We start from the raw sequence: 19,379 nt of genomic DNA on the forward strand, positions 1-19,379 counted from the left end.
ATGGCCAGTGATCATAATGTGATGCTATTAATTCAAACTGTGCTTCTTTCAGGATCTGGAGACATGGCTGTGTCTAACTCCATTGGCAGTAATGTATTTGACATCCTTGTGTGCCTTGGAGTTCCTTGGTTCTTACAGACTGTCGCTATTCAGAATGGTTCAGTTGTAAGTAGATGGATATATTTTTTCAGTTTAATAATGTTTTGTCCAACTATTTGCTAAGTAGTGATCACTAACACCTCCTCATTTCGTGGTGGTTCTTGTGCTTCATTACTCCGCTTACAAGCACAGAGAAGCACCTTCACCTCCACAGGTGGACGCTAACGTGTGCATTAAGGAAATTACACACAAGTCCATTGGAGTGTAAAGACCATTTTGAACATATGATGGGTTCAGTGCACAGGGAAATCAGTGTTCTGAAAGCAGCACTCTTTCCTGGTACTTGCAAGAGTAGCTAATCAGTTCAGGTTTTTTCTTTGCACAACACCCTCATCTTCAGACGCTAAGGAAACCGTTTTGTCTATTACCGAATTTGAAATACAGCAGACTATCCCCTAAATGGAATCGAGGAAAACACAGAGTCACAATTTGGGGATTCCAGTGGCTTGACTGCCTGGAGGATAACTGTCCTGACAATTTTTCAAACCCAGAGAATTCATGAATCCTCAATGGGTCTCTGGGCAAGCTGGGGGAAGTCAACCTCCATACCTCGAGTGGGAAATCCCTCCAACACGGCCCCCATATGAAAATTAAAAATAGCGCATACATATTTTAAGTATATAGGCATGATGATCATAACTGACTCTAGGCTGAACTGGAATCTTAGTGATGTCCCTCTACAGGCCGGGATACAGAGAGATCTTGATAGCTGGGCAAAACTCTCACTTAGACTTAGTGTCTTGGACCGCAGTGCCCTCTTCAACATTGTCGCCCTCCCACATATCCTGTACACTATTCAATACTACCCCGATTTGCTTACCGGACGAGTTGTTCAAATGCTACATTGTTCTCTAACATTTTTTATGGGCAGGAGGTAACACGTGGGTCGCGTTTGCACAATGCATACAGGCAACATTTAAAGGTGTGTAAAGGTCCCCGATCTCCAATTCTAATATGGGCCCTCCGAGCTTAATCCACTGAATGACTGGCCTTTCACTGATACTGGAGGCACTGCTGTGTGCATCAAGTTACTTTTACAGAATACATTTGAATTATACTCCCTACAAAATGGCGCCCGGTCCCACTTACACTACCTATGTTTACCAAGGTAACTAAAGAATGCTGGGAAGCAGAAGTCAGATATATCAGAAGGCATGAGGGACCCCCCTCTGACATGGCATGTTCTTCAAACAAGTGGTAACACTAACAGGGTTCTAGTCATAGGGTCTCATAGGTACCCCCAAGGTTGGAGATGTTTGGGCAACTAATCACGATATCCTTTGAACAAATGACAGTTGACTCCCACTTCACAAGAGCCAATAGTTTGGGTACCTGTAGCTGCGACTCATCCTAGACACACACACCGCCAGACCCGAAGCGGTGCTTGAGTTCCACTCACTATGGGCAGATTGGGCACAATGGGATGCCACAAGTCGATAGATCACTGATTGTTAATTCATCTGACCCCTTTCAGCATCTCAAAGATAGATTGGGAGAGGATTTGGGAGCTGTGGACAATGAAGACTGGGCTGAGGCAAAAATGGCCCTAGGCCATTTGTCGATTTCAGCTATGCTCGGGCTCATGTCATTTAAAGATCTGCACTGTGGATATTTTCATCCCTCTAGACTGCAGCGGATGGTCTGAGCTACGGCTGCCGCCTGCTGGCACTATAGGAATACAAAGGGCACATTTCTACATGTTATATGGGGTTGTTCAGTTGTTGCCTCATAATGGACTGGAATACATACGTGCCTGGAGAGAGTATTGGGGCAACAATTCACATTGGAACCTAGGGCGGCCCGGATGGGGACCATGGATGGCAGGGATAGAGGCTGTAGCGCACAATTGTTGGTGGGATTGGCTACCTGATAGCTAAACAAGATACAGCTAGGAACTGGCAAAACACTGCCTCATAACCTTCCGCGAATGGAGGGGCGGCATGCGCGGATGCACACTGATGGGAAAGGCTGTATACAAATCCTGAGACTGCCCAGCCAAATACCCACGGATTTAGTCCAAATGCATTCATTATCAAGCTTTTTAGAAATCCTGGTCTCGGGAATAGTGGGTGGTGTTGGTTGATGCTTGGTGGAGAATTTGGTAGATGATATATTACCGCTTTATTGGAGAGGGAAAGGAGGGGTCCCTTAGATGGTTCAATGCTTACAGTAGTTTCTAAGCTGCTGTGTGTGTTCTATTTTATCATCATTGACTGCATGTATACTTTAGTACTGTAATGGAAATGCAAACAAAAGCTTTAGAAAAACTTTAGAAAAAGAAATCCATGTAATATCATTGTATGCCGATGATGTGCTGGTTTATATTAGCCAGCTGAAGGAAGCGGTTGCGGCCCTCCTAGAAGTGTTGCGAGTATTTGGACTGGCTTTGGGGTTACATATCAATCAGCGTAAATCGGTTATATTTCCACTGGCAGCCCTGGCACGTGGTGAGGCGCAGCACCTCCCTATTGCGGAATTCAGCTGGGAGTTGGACCACTTTAGATATTCTGGCATACAGGTGGCAAATAGCCCAGATGCTCAGTATGCACTGAATATGGGAGCTGTCTATCCAGTTCTGGAATAGACTCCCCCTCTCGGTTATTGGACGGGTGGCTCTGGCAAGGACGGTCATGCTTCCCCAGTGCCTGTCCGCACTTCAAAATACATTCAGTGACCTCCTGAAATCTACTTTTGATGTGTTGTTAAACCGCTTGCTGGTCTCATTTTTTTGGCTGAAGGATGGAACAAAGTCAAATTAGACATACTCAAATTGTATCTGGACTCCGGGAGACTTGGACTCCCGGATTTCAGACTTTACTATTTTGCGGGGCTGCTGCAAACTTGCCGCGCAGTGGTGCGCTGACGGCAACAACATGGAAAAAGCATTATTGGCCGACTTGGGTAGCAGAGGGAATCTGTTGAGATAATTGATGATGGGCTTGCGGGTCCCCAGGGAATGCCCACACATAGTCTGGAAAGTTTTACGGTTCTGGGAACAAGCCATGATCCGGGTTGTCCATAGGGCACCATACACTACCTCACTTCCATTACAATTTATTTATTTTATTTATTTGGAATTTTATATAGCGCGTAGTTACCCTCGGGCATCCCAGCGCTTGTCCAGGCAACAACAATAACCACAGAACCAGATCAGTCACATCACATAGGAAATAGATGTGTTTTCAGAAGCTTCCGAAAACGAAGAGTGCAAGTCTCTAAGCGCATCCTCAGCGGAAGCGCGTTCCAGAGAGTGGCTGTGTGAACCTAAAATCTTCTACCACCAGTACGGGCCTTATTAACCCTAGGAACCTGAAGCAGATGTTTCTGGTCGGAGCGCAAAGCTCTGTTAGCTTTATAAGGCACCACTAAATTCCTTAGGATGGAAGCTCCCTTCCCCTGGAGGATTCTATGTGCTGTGCAGAGAGCTTTGAATTTAACCCTCTCCCGCACTGGAAGCCAGTGCAGTGTCTTCAGGGTGGGTTTAGCTGACTGCCTCCTTGGCACGTTCGTCAGCATCCTATCCGCGGCATTTTGGACCCGCTGAAGCTTACTGAACGTTGCTTCAGGGGCGCCAAGGAAAATAGCATTGCAATAGTCGAGCCTTGAAATAATCAGCCCCTGAATAAGTAGCTTCCTCGATGTCAAAGGGAGGAGAGGCAAGACTTTACGAGCTGAACGGAGGAGCCCGAAACAGACCCCTGCCGTTTTCTTAGCCTGGGTCTTAAAAGAGAGGTCTTGCTCCAGCCAAACCCCCAAGCTCTTGATCTCCTGCTTAGGGCTGGGGAGCTCGCCCAGGCAGCTAGGCCAGATGGTCGAAGGGAGTGAGGGAGTCTTATGCCCTAGCAGCATTATTTCGGTCTTAGAACCGTTTAATTTAAGCGCCGATTCGCACATCCAGGTGTGCACTTTGGCCATACATAGGCGCAGCGAGTCCGGGTTCTTCAACACTTGGGACAATGCGACCACCAGCTGAGTATCGTCAGCATATCCCAAATGGGGCCCCCACATCCTCCAGCGGGGCCATATAAACATTAAACAATGTGGGGCTCAAAGAAGAGCCCTGTGGCACCCCACACTGGAGGGGGATAGATGTTGACCGTTCGCTGCCTTCCCAGACCTGATAGGTCCGGCCACACAGAAATGACCGAAGCCACTGCAGCGCCACTCCTGCAACCCCCACATTGGACAGCCGTTGGATCAACACTTGGTGGTTCACAGTGTCAAAAGCCGCACTGAGGTCCAGGAGGATCACTGCCACTGACCCTCCTGAATCCAAAATGCTCCTGGCTTCCTCAACGACTGCCAATAGGGCGGTGTCTGTGCCCTGCCCTGGCCGAAAACCCGTTTGTGACTCTTGTAACAGACCGTTGGACTCCAGAAAGTCTGACAATCGGTGATTAACCAGTCTTTCTGCAATCTTACCAAGTCCCGGCAGCAGAGAAATAGGCCTGAAGTTTGCCAAATCCAATGAATCCAGATTAGGTTTCTTCAGGAGAGCCTTTACCACCGCAATAACAGATGCTGCCTGTTTCAGAAACCTTATAGGGGCAGGATCCCCAGGAGAACCACTCTTCATGGACCCCAACTCCTTCATGACTTCTGCCACAGATATTGGACCAAAAGTGTCCAATAGGACACGATCTCCTCCTACCTGACTACCCATGTCTGCACTCTGCGCAACCTGAGGCAGCACGCTTATAATGTTCTCTATTTTCAAGTGGAAGTACTCCGCCAACTCCCTGCACTTCTCAGCTGGGCTATCATGGGTCACCGGGGGCTCAGGAATTTTGAGGAGCTCCTTTAACACTTTAAAAGTCTCTCTAGAAGAGTTGGAGGAACTTTTTATTCTTTCCTTGAAAAATTGGGCCTTAGCACAGCGAAGAGCGTTTTTATATGCTCTAATTGCTGCGCGATATTCCTCCCGACTAACCACCCCCCAATCTTTCCTCCAAGCCCTCTCCAACTTTTTACATCCTTTCCTAAGGATTCGCAGTTCCGGCGAATACCATGGGGCAGAACCCATTCTCTTTCCCCTCTTTGCCACTCTCTTTTTCGGGAGGATGGCATCCAGGGAATTGGTCACCCACAGATCAAAATCCGCATCAGCCACTACCGGGTCCGAGGCTAGGAGAGGACACGAGTCCTCAAATTTGGCGATCCAGTTATCCACTGATGACCTGGACCAGGCTCTTTCCAAGGTATAAACCCTTGGAGAAGGGGCAGTTCTTGGATCAACTTGCAAGATTACCGGGACCAAGAAATGGTCTGACACGGTAGAGGGCAAGCGGGCAGGGCCCTAAGGAACGGGATATTCGAGAAGATGGGATCGAGGAGGTGACCCTTGGTATGCGAGGCTCCTGGGTTGCTTAGACGAAGATTATATGCATTTAAATCACACTGCAGATCAGCAGCCACTAAGTCTGCCGGGTCATTGAAATGGGGATTCAGGTCCCCTAACACCATGAAATTAGTCGTGGAGGAGGCCAGCAGCGTGACTGTTTCCATTAGGGAGCTAGCAAAGCTGCCCATGCCCCCTGGAGGTCGGTATATCAGAACGCCTGACACTGTTACCGTAGGGGACGTCCGCAGTGAGAACTGGCAGCTCTCACAGTCCTGAACATCACTATTCTGGGCCCTGCACACAAACATGTCTCTATATATAATAGCAATGCCGCCCCCACGCCCCACAGGTCTATCCAGGTGGTATATTAGAAAACCTGGGGGGAGGGCACAAACTATATCTGCACCAGAACTGGCTGTAATCCAAGTTTCCGTCAGAAACAGGATGTCCAGATCGTGGTCTTGTATCAAGAAGTTGATTTCAAGAGCATGGCACGGGAGGGATCTACAATTCAGCAGGGCCATTGACAGGGCGTTCTTTCCCTTGTCAGGTTGGATCAGCTGACATGTCCTACACGCAGAGAAAGGTTTAGATCCTTTATAGATGTACTTACACAATACATTTTTAGGAGCGCGCAGCGACATGATGTCCTCCCGAGAGTATGTTATCCGCATTTCTGGAGTTTACAATGGCTGTAGGGGTTTCGTCAGACCCAGTTGGTCATGGATATGACCAAATGGTACAAAGGGGAATGCACAGCAGCTGGGGACTTGTATGTAAATGTGACATTTCTTTCCTATGAGGAGGCGAAGGAGTGGTTCCAAGTTACAGGGGGCAACTTCCTACAATATGCAAAAATCTCAAGCACTGCCCGTAAGATATGAACCTCATACCCGGACAAGCCGACAAAGTCCTGCACACTAGCTGGAAAGTGTCATGGTCCGGGGAACAAGCCATGATCCGGGTTGTGCATAAGGTACCATACACTACCTCACCTCCATTACAATGGCTGTAGGGGTTTCGTCAGATCCAGTTGGTCATGGATATGACCAAATGGTATGAAGGGGATGCACGACAGCTGGGGACTTGTTTGTGAATGGGACATTTCTGTCCTTTGAGGAGGTGAAGGAGTGGTTCCAAGTCCCGGGGGGCCACTTCCTACAATATGCAAAAATCTCAAGCACTGCCCACGAGATATGGACCTCATACCCGGACGAGCCGACAGAGTGCTGCACGCTAGCACTACTACTCAACCCAGGGTCCCCCAGAGGGCTAATCTCATGTATTCATGAAGCACTGAAAGAGGACCGCACAGTCGAAACCTCTAAGACAACAGATCGATGGAAAGAGGGTTTACCTGCCCCACTCACAGAGGGAAAATGGAAAAAAACATTTGCCCAGGTACAAGAGATTATTTACAACAAGGGGTGGTGAGGGACAGAGTCTCTGAATTAAGCAGAATACTCTCACCCAGTCAAGAGATCAGGGCTAGATCCAACACCGTTTTTTAGCTCATTGCCCCATCCCAGTTTTAGAACCTGGCTGTATGCAAATTAGTCTGTTCCTGTCCCAGTGCATGATGGGAACAGGGCAAACCAAACTACAAAAGCCACGAGGACTACGATCGCGAATGCAGGAGACAACTGGCAAACATGACGCACTACAGACCACTCATAGAGGATCCCACCAAACGGCTCTCCAACACCATCATGGGTCTCGTCATTGAGGCTGAGACAAATGAGTGGATAAGTAAGAAGGAGGCAGAGTTCTTGGTCACACCGGACCCAGTAACACCTTACTTCTATACCCTTCCAAAAATACATAAGGGTATCTCTCCAGTCCCCGGGAGACCTATTGTCTCGGGCATCGGGTCATTATTAGAACCGCTATCGCAATTTTGCGATGCCTTTTTTCAACCGCTGGTGAAACAAATTCCATCGTATTTACAGGATACCAGAGACGTCCTCCGCCTGATCGCCGATATCGACGGGAGAGAAGACATCGACTTGCTTCTCACCCTTGACGTGGAGGCATTGTATACTAATATCCCTCAACAAGCTACACTTGAAGCAGTTGACTCATTGATGCGAGAAGAAGAATGGCTGTCCCCAACACCGATAGCCTTCATTATGGAACTAGCCCACATTGCCCTCACTGAAAATTTCTTCAGATATGAATCTCAGCTGTACCATCAGGTCCGTGGGACCTCTATGGGTTCGACATTTGCGCCGAGCCTGGCATGTATTTACATGGCCTCGTTCGAAAAGAATCACATTTACCCTCCAGATCACAACCCATACCGAGAGAATCTTACTCTCTGGCGTCGTTACATCGACGACATTCTGATCTTCTGGAAGGGGGACCGACCTAGCTGCGAAGCCTTCTGCGAGTGGATTAATCAACAAGACCCATTCCTGAAGTTCACGGGCACCATCTCCGAATCATCGATACCTTTTCTTGACTTAACTATCTGCTTGGAAACAGAAACAATTAGTACTTCCCTCTACAAAAAGGACACTGACAGAAACAGTTTACTCCTCTATCAAAGCCACCACACAAAAGCCTTGAGGGATAATTTGCCCTTCGGGCAATTCCTTCGCATACGGAGAAACTGTAGCTCTGTCCAGAATTACAAACATGAGGCTCGGATTCTGCAACACAAGCTCCAGGAGAGGGGATACCCCACATGACTGTTGAAGAAATCATTTAAAAGAGCATTAAATAACGACAGAGAGGCCTTACTGGAGGTGCACACAAAAGAACAAGACGACACCATAACCTGCGTTACATCTTTCACCAGTCATTCAACTTTCATTAAAAAGGCTATTAACTCACACTGGGGGATCCTGAACTCCGCAGGGATGGAATTATCGCGGCCCCGATTTGCCTTCAAGAGGACAGCGAACCTGAAAGACACGCTGATTCACACCCGCCCGAAAAAATCGAGCACTCGACCAGTCAAGACCTTATGGGATCTCCCTCCAGTCACTGGACATTATAGATGTGGCTCATGTGTAGTATGCCCCCAAACCATCCAGGGGAAAACTATTGAACTACAAGGGGACTTCACTTGGACCATAAACAAACACACCAATTGTAATAGCTCGAGGTGTATCTATGTCCTGCTGTGCCCCTGTAATATGCTTTACATTGGGATGACGATGCGCCCTGTGAAAGAGCGCATCAGGGAGCACAATAGCAACATTCGCTGTGCAAAAACACATACAAGGCTTTATGACCACTGTAAAGAATATAACCACTCCACTGAGAACATGCGTTGGACTGTCCTCGAGTGCCAACCTGGAATGAACCAACAAGCCCTCTTCAGATTGGAGCAGAGATGGGTGCATCGTCTTCGCACCGACGAACTCGGCCTCAATGATGCGGTGCCGTGGACAATGCTAGCTAGATAGTTCACTCTAGGGACTGATTGTACTCCCCCAAGTTACTTCGAATTCTGGCTGAGACTTGTTGCCACCCGTTCTCGAAACGGGGTTAGAGAAGCTCTCTATACGAACCCATTGCCCCTTCACCAACATCGATTTTGAGCCATTGAGTAAACCACTTCCCCGTTCCAATATGGCTCCCGCGTTTCACCCCTTACTACAACCAGGGGGAATCATCACTGTCTATACCGGCGTCACGTTGCCTAGCAACAGGCTTAGGACACGCCCCTACGGCGCCCGCGCTTCCAGGTCTTATCTGAGGCAGCGGCTGGTCGCGACTCCACCGGCTGACCTGCGGTAATACCGACGTGGGAGGGGTAGGTGACTAGACGCCCTCTGCCAGCGATAATCAGGTAAGGCGCACTGATTCATGCAAGGACCCCCGCGAGCGGTCCTTTCCGATCGCCGTGGCGGACCCTCTGCGGGACCACAGATGACGATGAGCCGTCCCGCTAAGCAACAACACCCTGACTTGGCGGCACTGTTGATTCGTTTCAGGTTCCGTAACCTATTTCTGGCCCCACCAGGTCAGCGCGTGAGAGCTGTCCGACCCTGGGATCACGGGTAAGGCTTGCATGGCGACCGTCCCCAGCGTGTTGAATATCTCACATTAAGGCTTGTTCACCACACAGGCGCCAACTTGCGGTGGCCATTGATTTGTTGAGCTAGAGTGTCGATGTGGTTCTCTTTCTTCTGATTGTCTGGAAATAATTTTAATTTGAATTTTACGTGTGTGAATGTGCACACTTACAGTTGCTTGCTCAAATGAAATGTAGGCATGGCATGTCACGATAGACGATATGAGTATAGACCACTGTGCGAGCCATTTTCAGTGCACACATATCACATGCCGGCTTAATGAGCACTGTTTACACATATACAATGTGGTGATTCCTCTTCCACGAGGGATTTGGACCGTCTCTCTCACTCAAAAGTGTCTCCATGATGGGGTCTTCACAAACCCATCTACACCCCGATATGCATCACCAGCATGTTATTGGTTTTAATTTAACGATAGCTAGGGGAACATAGACACATTTCTAATTATATCTCTGATAACACTCTTTCTCCTTTTCCTTGCCTAGCTCTTGGGAGGGACTGGACGAAGGATTGTCCCTACGACACACTCCAGGTCGTATACTTGATTCCTCTGATTACTGAGGGATCTGTCAGCAATTATATGAGCTTCTTTTTGGTCCTGATGAATTGCCTGAGCGGCAAGAAACATGTTGACCACACGTTCACTAAGGGTTGAATGAGGCACGATTACTTTAATTGTCCCGCCTCAATACCCCTTATCGTTCCTTTTAATAAAGCAGTGAGCCATACTATTAAATTCTTTTCCCCATGGACTCCACTGACTTTTTTTAGACCACACTCACGCTCACTATTGCACTTTTTTAGGCCCCTCACACTCACACACCCTTTGGCTAAGGAATAAAAGAACCCCGCCAAAGTGCAGCATCCGGTGCTGCCCGACAGGCATTGCACCGCCAGTCTGTCGCAGGGGCAGGATACCGATGATGACGCTGGACGATCGCCGGGTGGGATGACAATAGTCGTCCAACCGGTGACCTGTGTGAGGCATCCCCAAATTCCGTAAAGGGTTCACAACATTCACTTTTTTCTGTTGAACTCAATATCAGAGAGAGGTTCACGTTAGTCATTTAGTTGACTTTGTCCGAGGAACTCTGTAAATTCTTTGTTGTTGGAGAAGGGGCTGCGACAGCTGAAGTGCTTGGATCTGGATAGAGCCGAATATGCGGTACTACGACTGAAGCATAAGTATTATGTTTGTTCTAATAGGGGCGGCTGCATGCTGGAACACTGTCTTAATTGCCAACACCAGACCCAGGCAGTGAAAGTGATCCCGAGAAGCCCAGGGGTCAGAGGCAACAGATGATCTTGCTATAGCCACAGCCTTCTGGGCATTTTATGCAGGGCTAAATTCTGCCAAGACCTCAGGCCTTCTAGATCCTTTAGAGTATGTATGAGGTGCAGCAGTAACCCCCCTCCCAGGGCAGGAAGCGGAAGGACTGGAGACCCCCATTCGATTCGATTCGAAGAGGTGATATCCGCCATATCTCAGTTGAAACCTCTGAAAGCACCTGGCCCGGATGGGTTTAGTGCCCTGTTTTATAAAACATTTTGTACGGAACAGGCACCAGTGCTCACCCGACTGTTCAACTCATTCTTGGACACAGGCACTCTTACGCCCTCTATGCTGCAGGCCACGATTTCTGTCATTCCCAAATCAGGGACAGACCCAGTGCTTTGCAGTTCCTACCGCCCCATCTCCCTGCTAAATTTGGACTCTAAACTGATCTCAAGCATCTTAGCCCATAGGCTCAACTCTCTTATGCCCAGCCTAATAGACCCGAAACAGTCGGTTTCATCCTGGGGAGACAGTGCAGGGATGACACAAAGAGGATCTGCCACTTAATTGATAAGCCTTCGACCGAATGCATTGGCCGTACCAATTTGCCACGTTAGAGCGCTTTGGCATAGGACCGAAATTCCGTAAGTGGGTGGCTAGTATCTATAATGCCCATTCAGCGCAAGTCTGGGTTAATGGCGTACTTTCCAAACATTTTAGGGTGGAGAGAGGCACCAGACAAGGCTGTCCGCTCTCCTCATTGCTTTATGTTTTATATATGAAGCCCTTTGCCCAGCGGCTTTGGGACCATCCACAGGCGCAGGGGATTCCATTCGGTGTGGATCGTCACCTTATCAGCCTCTACGATGATGACGTTATCTTTTCACTGGCACACCCACAAACCTCTATGCCGACCGTAGTGACAGCTCTGCAGGCCTTCAGCCAGGTCTCTGGTTTTAAAATAAATTTACAAAAATTGCAGGTACTGAATCTCACTGTGGGGCCCTCTACAGTGGCGTATCTGCAGGCCCACTTTGATTTTGACTGAGTGACGGGGGGCATTACCTACCTCGGACTTACTCTGCACACTTGCTTGGTTAAGACAGCGGAAGCAAATTACGCCTCCTTACTCTCTCGCATTAGGAAAGACCTCGCCCACAGGAAATGGCTACCCCTGTCTTGACTCGGCAGACTGGCTATGATAAAAATGAATGTTCTACCCCGGGCTCTCTATTTATTTCAGACCCTTCCCCTGCTGCCCCCGTCAACTGCGCTCACACGAATCCAGACAGAGATTGAGCACTTTATCTGGGGTCCTATGTCACCCAGGCTGCAGAAAACCCTACTACAACGTCCTAAGAAGGAAGGGGGGTTGGCCTTTCCTAATCTCATTCATTATTACCAAGCCTCGATTTTGTGTTACTTGGTGGAGTGGAACCGTCCCATGATGGAGAAACACTGGGTATTTATGGATCAGTCAGTAGCTGGTAGGCATATTTGGAGGGAGTGTTGGTTACCTAGGTCGGCGTATGCATGGGGTCTTTACTCCTCACCAGTCACTCCCCTACGATGTTAGCATGGGACAAGGTGTCTCGGCGAGCCAATCTCACCACTATCCCCTCCCCCATGTCTCCCATCTTTTCGAATACTGATTTCCCTCCGGGCATGGACAGAGGTGCAGGCTCTCGCAGGGTGGAGGGAGGATGTAAGCCAGTGGGGCAGTTGCTTGATTTGGATGGCCATATCCCTTTTAAGGTACTCTGTGAGGACTATAACTTAACAGACTCAGACGATTTCCTCCATGCCCAAATGTGCCACTGGACATCGGGACCCATGGTGCAGCCCTTGGTCAGTAGGCTGATTCTTCCATTAGAGAAGTGGCACTTCCAGAAAAATGATGATCACAGGCTTATTGCAGAGTTCTACGCCTTTCTCTTGCCTTGGTCAAAGGGGACCCGTTCTGTGGGACAGAAGCGGTGGGAGATAGAGATTGGCCGTACCTTGACAGACAAGGAGTGGGAGAACATCTTCTACAGATCACATCATTTTGCACACTCAATGGGGCACACAGAGACTGCATATAAAATAGTTTCCTGTTGGTATTATACCCTGGCTTGACTGGCTACGTGGAACTCCCAGAATGATGGCCTCTGCTGGCGTGGCTGCGGAAGTCCCTGGACCCTCCTTCACCTGCTATGGAATTGCCCCAAACTAACACGATATTGGGACAAAATCCTCGATGAGATTGACGGAGCCTTTGACACTACTATTCCGAGGTTTCCCGCTTACACTATACTAGGACTTCCCAAGGCCTTGACCTTCTCCTTGCATTCACTTAAAGGCAAGCAGATTACCCTGGCCTTGAATGCTGCGCACCGGGTTATCACACTACATTGGCTACCTATAACCAAGAGGGTTCTTTTCAAAATATTGATTATTACCTTCAGAGCCGTCCACGCCTTAGGTCCAAAATACCTACAGCGGAGATTTGCCAGATACCACCCAACACGCACCCGCCGCTCTTCCAATGCGAACCTGTTGTCGGTTCCGACCTTCAGGCTTAGCAGAAGAGGTGGCAAATCACTTCCAGTACTTGGAGCAAAGGCCTGGAATACTCTCCCCCCTTTTCTACGGGCAATAGAAAAGGAAAAGGATTTCAGAAAGGGATTGAAAACCTGGGTCTTTAAGTTACAGGATACCTGCGCTAGGGCACTAGTGTAATAGTTGGATGAACTTTCAACAGTATCCAACCTATTTCCTACATCTCTGGATCAGTAAATGGTGCCTAGATGCTCCTTGGAGCGATAGTTGTGCGATATAAAAAACCAATTACATTACATTACAATTACATCCTGGCGGCCTGGAAGACTGACAGGATCCCAGACCGTTCCTAGTGGCTGCTCCAGTTATGGTCCCTACTAGGTACGGAGCGTTTATCCATGGCTTTACTAGAATAGATACTCTAAGATTTGGGCTCCTTTCATAGCGATTTCGTCTTTTGAATTTCGGGAACTAACTTGTCCTGTCTATTTACGTCTCCTGAAATTGATTCCCGAGGGGACCGCTGCGGAGCAGGGCGACCGCCCCTAATTTTATTATTTATTTTATTTATTTATTAATCTTATATAGCGCGACAGCTACCCGTAAGGGTTTCCCGGTGCTGAAAGACAATGGTAGCAGAATACAATCCAGAGGGAAATTTATTGGACAAAAAGCCAGGTCTTTACGGCTTTACAGAAGAGAATATGACAGTTCTCCATACGCAAGCCCAAGAGAAGGGAATTCCAGAGTTTGGGTCCCAAGGTGGAAAAAGAGCGACCACCCACTCTGGAGAGCCTGAACTTAGGAATACAAAAAAGGTGTTGGGAAGAAGAACGGAGAGAACGGGCAGGTATATAACATTTAACAAGGGACTGAAGATAGGAGAGGGCAACTCCAATTTTGATCTTGTGCATAAAGCACAATGCCTTGAATTTTACCCGGTTGTCAAGGTTGAGCCAGTGCAGTTCCTTAAGACGCTCGGTTATATGATCGCGTTTTCGACAACCACAGAGAAGCCGTGCAGCAGCATTTTCAACTAGTTGAAGACGGCCCATGACCGCCCTGGTAGCCCCCAGATAGAGGACGTTCCCGTAATCCAATCTAGAGGTCACCAAGGCCGTCACAACGGATCTCTGGGTGTCGGAAGGCAGAATCCAGAAGATTTTTCTCAGCCACCTTAAGATGGTAAAACAGGTGGCTGCAACTTTGTTGGCCTGGTCTTTCATCGATAGATCCCTATCAATAATGACCCCAAGATTGCGCACTCGTTCAGAAGGAATGGGTAAGGAACCCATGGTCGAAGGCCAATGTCTCGAGCTCCATAGATCAGGTTTGTTTCCGAAAACTAACACCTCCGTCTTATCGCTATTTAGTTTAAGAAAATTGTGATTCATCCAACGGGAGATTTCGCTAAGACCCGTTTTCAAAGATGAAGGAGAGGTGGGATCAGCTTGGGATAGAGAAAACACAATCTGAGAATCATCAGCATAGGTGAATAGATTTAGACCAAAATAGTGAGCAATATGGGCCAAAGGAACAACATAAAGATTAAAAAGAAGAGGACTAAGAATAGAACCCTGGGGCACACCATGTGGAGAGAAATAAGTGTTGGACGTAGACGTATTGGAAAAAATTTGGAAAGTCCGGTCGGTGAGAAAAGACGAAAACCAACGCAAGGCTTTATCACTAATACCAGAGGAGGCAAGATTGTTCAGGAGGATACTGTGAGATACAGTATCGAAGGCTGCACTGAGATCAAATAATATCAGTGCAGCCGATTCACCTCGATCTAATAGTAGGCGAAGATTCTCAGTCACTCCCAAAAGAGTGGTTTCTGTTGAGAAACCCTGACGAAAACCAGACTGGGAGGGGTGAAGAAGATTGTTAGTTGTTACAAAATGTGATACATGCAAATGAATGTGCCTTTCAAGAATCTTAGAAAAAGCAGACAACAATGAAATGGGGCGAAAATTTGAAGCAACATTGGGATCCGCTGTAGGTTTTTTTAGTAGCGGAGAAACCATTGCGTGCTTCCAACAGTTAGGGACCGTGGCCGAGCTAAGAGAGAAATTGAGTAAAGTGCAAATCATAGTGAGTAGAGGGAGCTCTAGCTTACGTAGAATCGAAATAGGTAGGGGATCAATGGGGGAACCAGACTTAATATTGTTTAGGATCTCCAGTAGAGTAGTAGGTGAGAGATCAGGCCAAGTCAGCAATGAGGCCGAAGATAAACAAGATTTAGTGAGAGGCAGGAAAGAGTCTGCATCACTATTCATGGTCGAAGATGGATTTATTAAGATATTAGTGTTGTCATGGGCAGTAATATCCTGGTAGATGTTTTCAATTTTAGAAGTAAAATACTGGGCAAGTTTGTCACATTTACTGCTGGAAAGAGGTGGAGGTATAGCAGTAGTTTGTGAGCTTGTAGTTTGTGAGCCCCTAACATATCCGACCTTTTCTCAAGGGGACTGTTCTTCTTCTTAAAGGCACGCATGTGTAGGCTTTAGGTAGCGGGTGGCACACCAGGGGGAAGGAAGAGTGGGGTGGGGGGGGACTAGGTTTAGATGTTTAAAATTTTGATTTGTTCTCTTTTTTCTCCTTTTTCCTTTTTTCCCTTTTGTTGTTCTTATCCCTTAAAGGTAGGCATACTTGCTCTGCACGTGCAACGGAGTGTTAGATTGGTGCTTTTACTTAAGCAGGTGTGGTGCCCTGGGCCGGGCATTGTTTTTATCTTTACACTGTTAAGCTTGCTAATTCTTTCAGGTTGTCTTATGCGGCCGGCCCAAGTTGGGTTGTAGGTGACATACTGTGTTACATAAAGTTATAATTGTTGGTTGGACCATGTACTATGCCCTCTACTACATGTTTGTTAATTTGGCGGCCCACAGGGTTGTAGGCGCTAACGCTCTGTATTCTGTTTTCTGTGTGTACTGCCAATAAAAACGATTTAATTCTAAAAAACCTAAAAGGGTAAAACACATCAATATGAAAGAATATTAAAGTGTGAGGGTGTTGGACTTGGCCCTGTTTGAAGGGTCATCCCGGAACTTTTTGCCTTCCCCCTAGTTTTTTTAACCTAATATAGAATTGGTGGTTCGAAATGAGGCACAATAAATATGTATGTTTTGTGGTTGCACTAGAAATAATACATGCTGCGCAATGGTGTCCAGAGGTTTAACTTCACCATGGAAGAAAATGTCACTTTTAAAATGGACGCCATTGCTGTGTGCTTTGTGCCGCCTGCCTGAGGAGGGTTGGCGGTCTAGTGTTCAGAGTGACAGGGTGCCCTACACCTCCCCACAGTGACAGTTGGGACTGGAACTGCCAGGAGCCTTCTAGAAGGTTCTGCCCTGTCTGGTAGGTGGGGTGAGGGGGGTATATATAGGGGGGCTGTGCCTCCATGTGCTCAGACTGAGCATGGACTTGATCGATAGGGGACACTCTGCCAGGACGTACCACCGCAAGGGCCTGTTTGCTGGCCCCTGAGCCCATCTGTACCCTTCTGCTGTCCACAGGGCCAGTGAGAGCTTTTGCTGGAGTGAAGACTGCTATGTCATGAGGAGTGCCACTTTATGGGAGATGACTGCTTCTAGGAGCTGCTGTCCTGTACTGATGAGTGCCCACTGACTGCTGATCTGTCCCAGCATTGCCTGCCTGCGCTCCAGCCCTAGCGTCTTGTGAGTGCTGCAACTGCGCCTTGGAGGTGAGGAGCGCGGGCACTACTTTACTTTATGGGACCTAGCACCGGGGGAGCGCCACAGCTTTACCCCAGCATGGATTGTGCTCTGCCTGCTGCCTAGTGCCTGGGAAGCGCTTCGTCTTCGCTGCCCAGGAGGTGCGGAGCGCCTGCCCCCTGCAGCGCTGTGCTGCCAGAGCACTATGTGATCCTGGGAGGACTCTAGCGCCGCCAGATCGCTATATTTCATAATCCTAAGGAAGAAGGTGCGGGGGACCTGTAGCGTGTGCTGCCAGGGAGAGCTGATTGTTTAAGAAATACAGCAGAAGCCTAACCTGCTGCTGTGTGACCCCCGAGGGGACCCCCGGCGTGGGGATCCCCCTGTGTGCAGGAGAAATGTGGGTGCCTACCCCGCGTTTGTGCCGTATTATAAGTGTTGCCTGGGTGAGCTGCATGTCTAAAAGCATAACGGGAGCCTACCCACAAAACATACAACTGACACTATAAGCACAGGAACAGTGACAGTCCTGGCATTCGAACAGGCAGTACTGAAGGAAATTCAAACAATCGACTCTCAGAACATCAAAGTCTAACAGAACTTCAAGAAAGGTGAGACGAAGGCACTCATGGACCTGAAAGAGAATGCTACACTTGTCATTAAACCAGCTGACAAAGGCGGCACAATCGTTATCATGGATAAAAACATGGATCACGAAGAATGCACCAGATTGCTATCAGATGAAAACAGCTATGAAATCCACCAGATTTACCCTACTCCAAGACTTGGGAACAAAATCAGAACCTTGGTGGATGAGGGCCTGATGAATGATTGGATAACCAAACATGAGGCTGGGTTTCTGGTGGGTGATAATCCCTGCACCCTCAGATTCTATACTGTCCCCAATATCCACAAAAAACAGGATGCCCCCACCAGGGAGACCTATAGTGTTGGGAATAGGTTCAGTTCTTGAACCTCTTTCACAATTCTGCGAGACCTATCGCACAGTCGTCTACATCTTGCCTAAGACACTAAAGATGTCCTGTGCCTACTTAGAGACCTCGAGATCACCCCAGCTGAAGATCTTTTCATTACCATGGACATCGAGGCATTATACACCAGCATACCTCACAGACGCACATTGAGCGTGATAGAACACATTCTCCTGGAAAGAGACTGGCAGTTCATGACGCTCAGACATTTCATCATGGAGTGGGCAGAATTGGCTCTCATGGAAAACTTCTTCGAATATGAAGACACAATATACCATCAGATCAGAGGCACTTCCATGGGAAGCTCTTTTGCTCCAAGAATGGCGTGCCTCTATGTACACCAATTTGAAGTGAACCACATCTTCCATCAAGGCAACTCGTTTGCAGTACAATTGAAAGTATGGAGATGATATATTGTCATTTGGTACGGCAACCAAGATGAAGCTGAGGACTTTGTTAGATGGATCAATACTAGAGATGAACATCTGAAATTCACACATGCAGTCAGCACGGAGGGAGCTGTTTTTCTGGACCTAGCTATAAGCATGACAGCGGAATGGATCCAGACTAAAGTTCACAACAAGAGCACACACAAAAACAGCGTACTACTTTTTGAGAGCTTCCACCCCAGATCACTGGGGCAAAATTTGCCAGTAGGTCAATTACTCAGGATCCGGAGGAATTGCTCTCGTATGGAAACCTATGAGGAACAGGCTGAGACTGACCCTGGATTAGCTTTCTTTGGTACCCACTGTTTCCATTGGAGAATGTTTGAGGGGGAGGGAGGACTACAAAGCACTTTAAGGTGAACTACACAATGCTTCTTACATTTTCCAACAACTCCGCACTATAGCTTAGAGAAATAAGGCATCATGTGCGTTAATAGTTACAGCTCTGAAATAACGTACAGGATCACTTCTCTACATGCAGTCTATTATCACAAGCAAGCGAGGCACAGAGGGCACTCAGTCTAAATCTCTCAAGTAACATTTCTATTTGTCTTTTGTGCTTCCAGTCACTGGTCTTCCAGGTGTAAACATAAGACCACATTGGCAGGCCCCCCCCCACGTGACTTACAATCACCGTCTGTGAAAAAGAAAGGAAACCTAAACTGCAATAAGATCGCTTGAGCAGAATCATGCCAAATACACAGAGAAACGTGTAGCGGTCAAGATACCTGTCTGTTTGTAACATGCAATTTAAAGTTCAAATGCATCCATGCTTGAAGTTGAAGCTTGATGTACCACACAGATGAATAGATAAAACACTGCATGCCGCGCTGATCAAGAGGGAAAGAGCAAATGAGACGCTGGTTGCGATGGACAACAAGGAGGAAACGTGATAGCCAAT

The 19,379-nt window shown here is 47.8% G+C and overlaps 1 protein-coding gene across 1 annotated transcript in view; it reads left to right on the forward strand.

Moving 5' to 3' along the window:
* Positions 1-19,379, forward strand: part of LOC144781303 (sodium/potassium/calcium exchanger 4-like) — a 492,418-nt gene that overhangs the window by 377,963 nt on the left and 95,076 nt on the right. Inside the window, exon 14 of the mRNA XM_078660074.1 lies at positions 53-165. Coding sequence (XP_078516200.1) covers positions 53-165 — 113 coding nt within the window. The remainder of the gene's footprint in view (positions 1-52; positions 166-19,379) is intronic.

This window comes from Lissotriton helveticus, chromosome 9 (genome assembly GCF_964261635.1).
Source record: "Lissotriton helveticus chromosome 9, aLisHel1.1, whole genome shotgun sequence".
Lineage (NCBI taxonomy): Eukaryota > Metazoa > Chordata > Amphibia > Caudata > Salamandridae > Lissotriton > Lissotriton helveticus.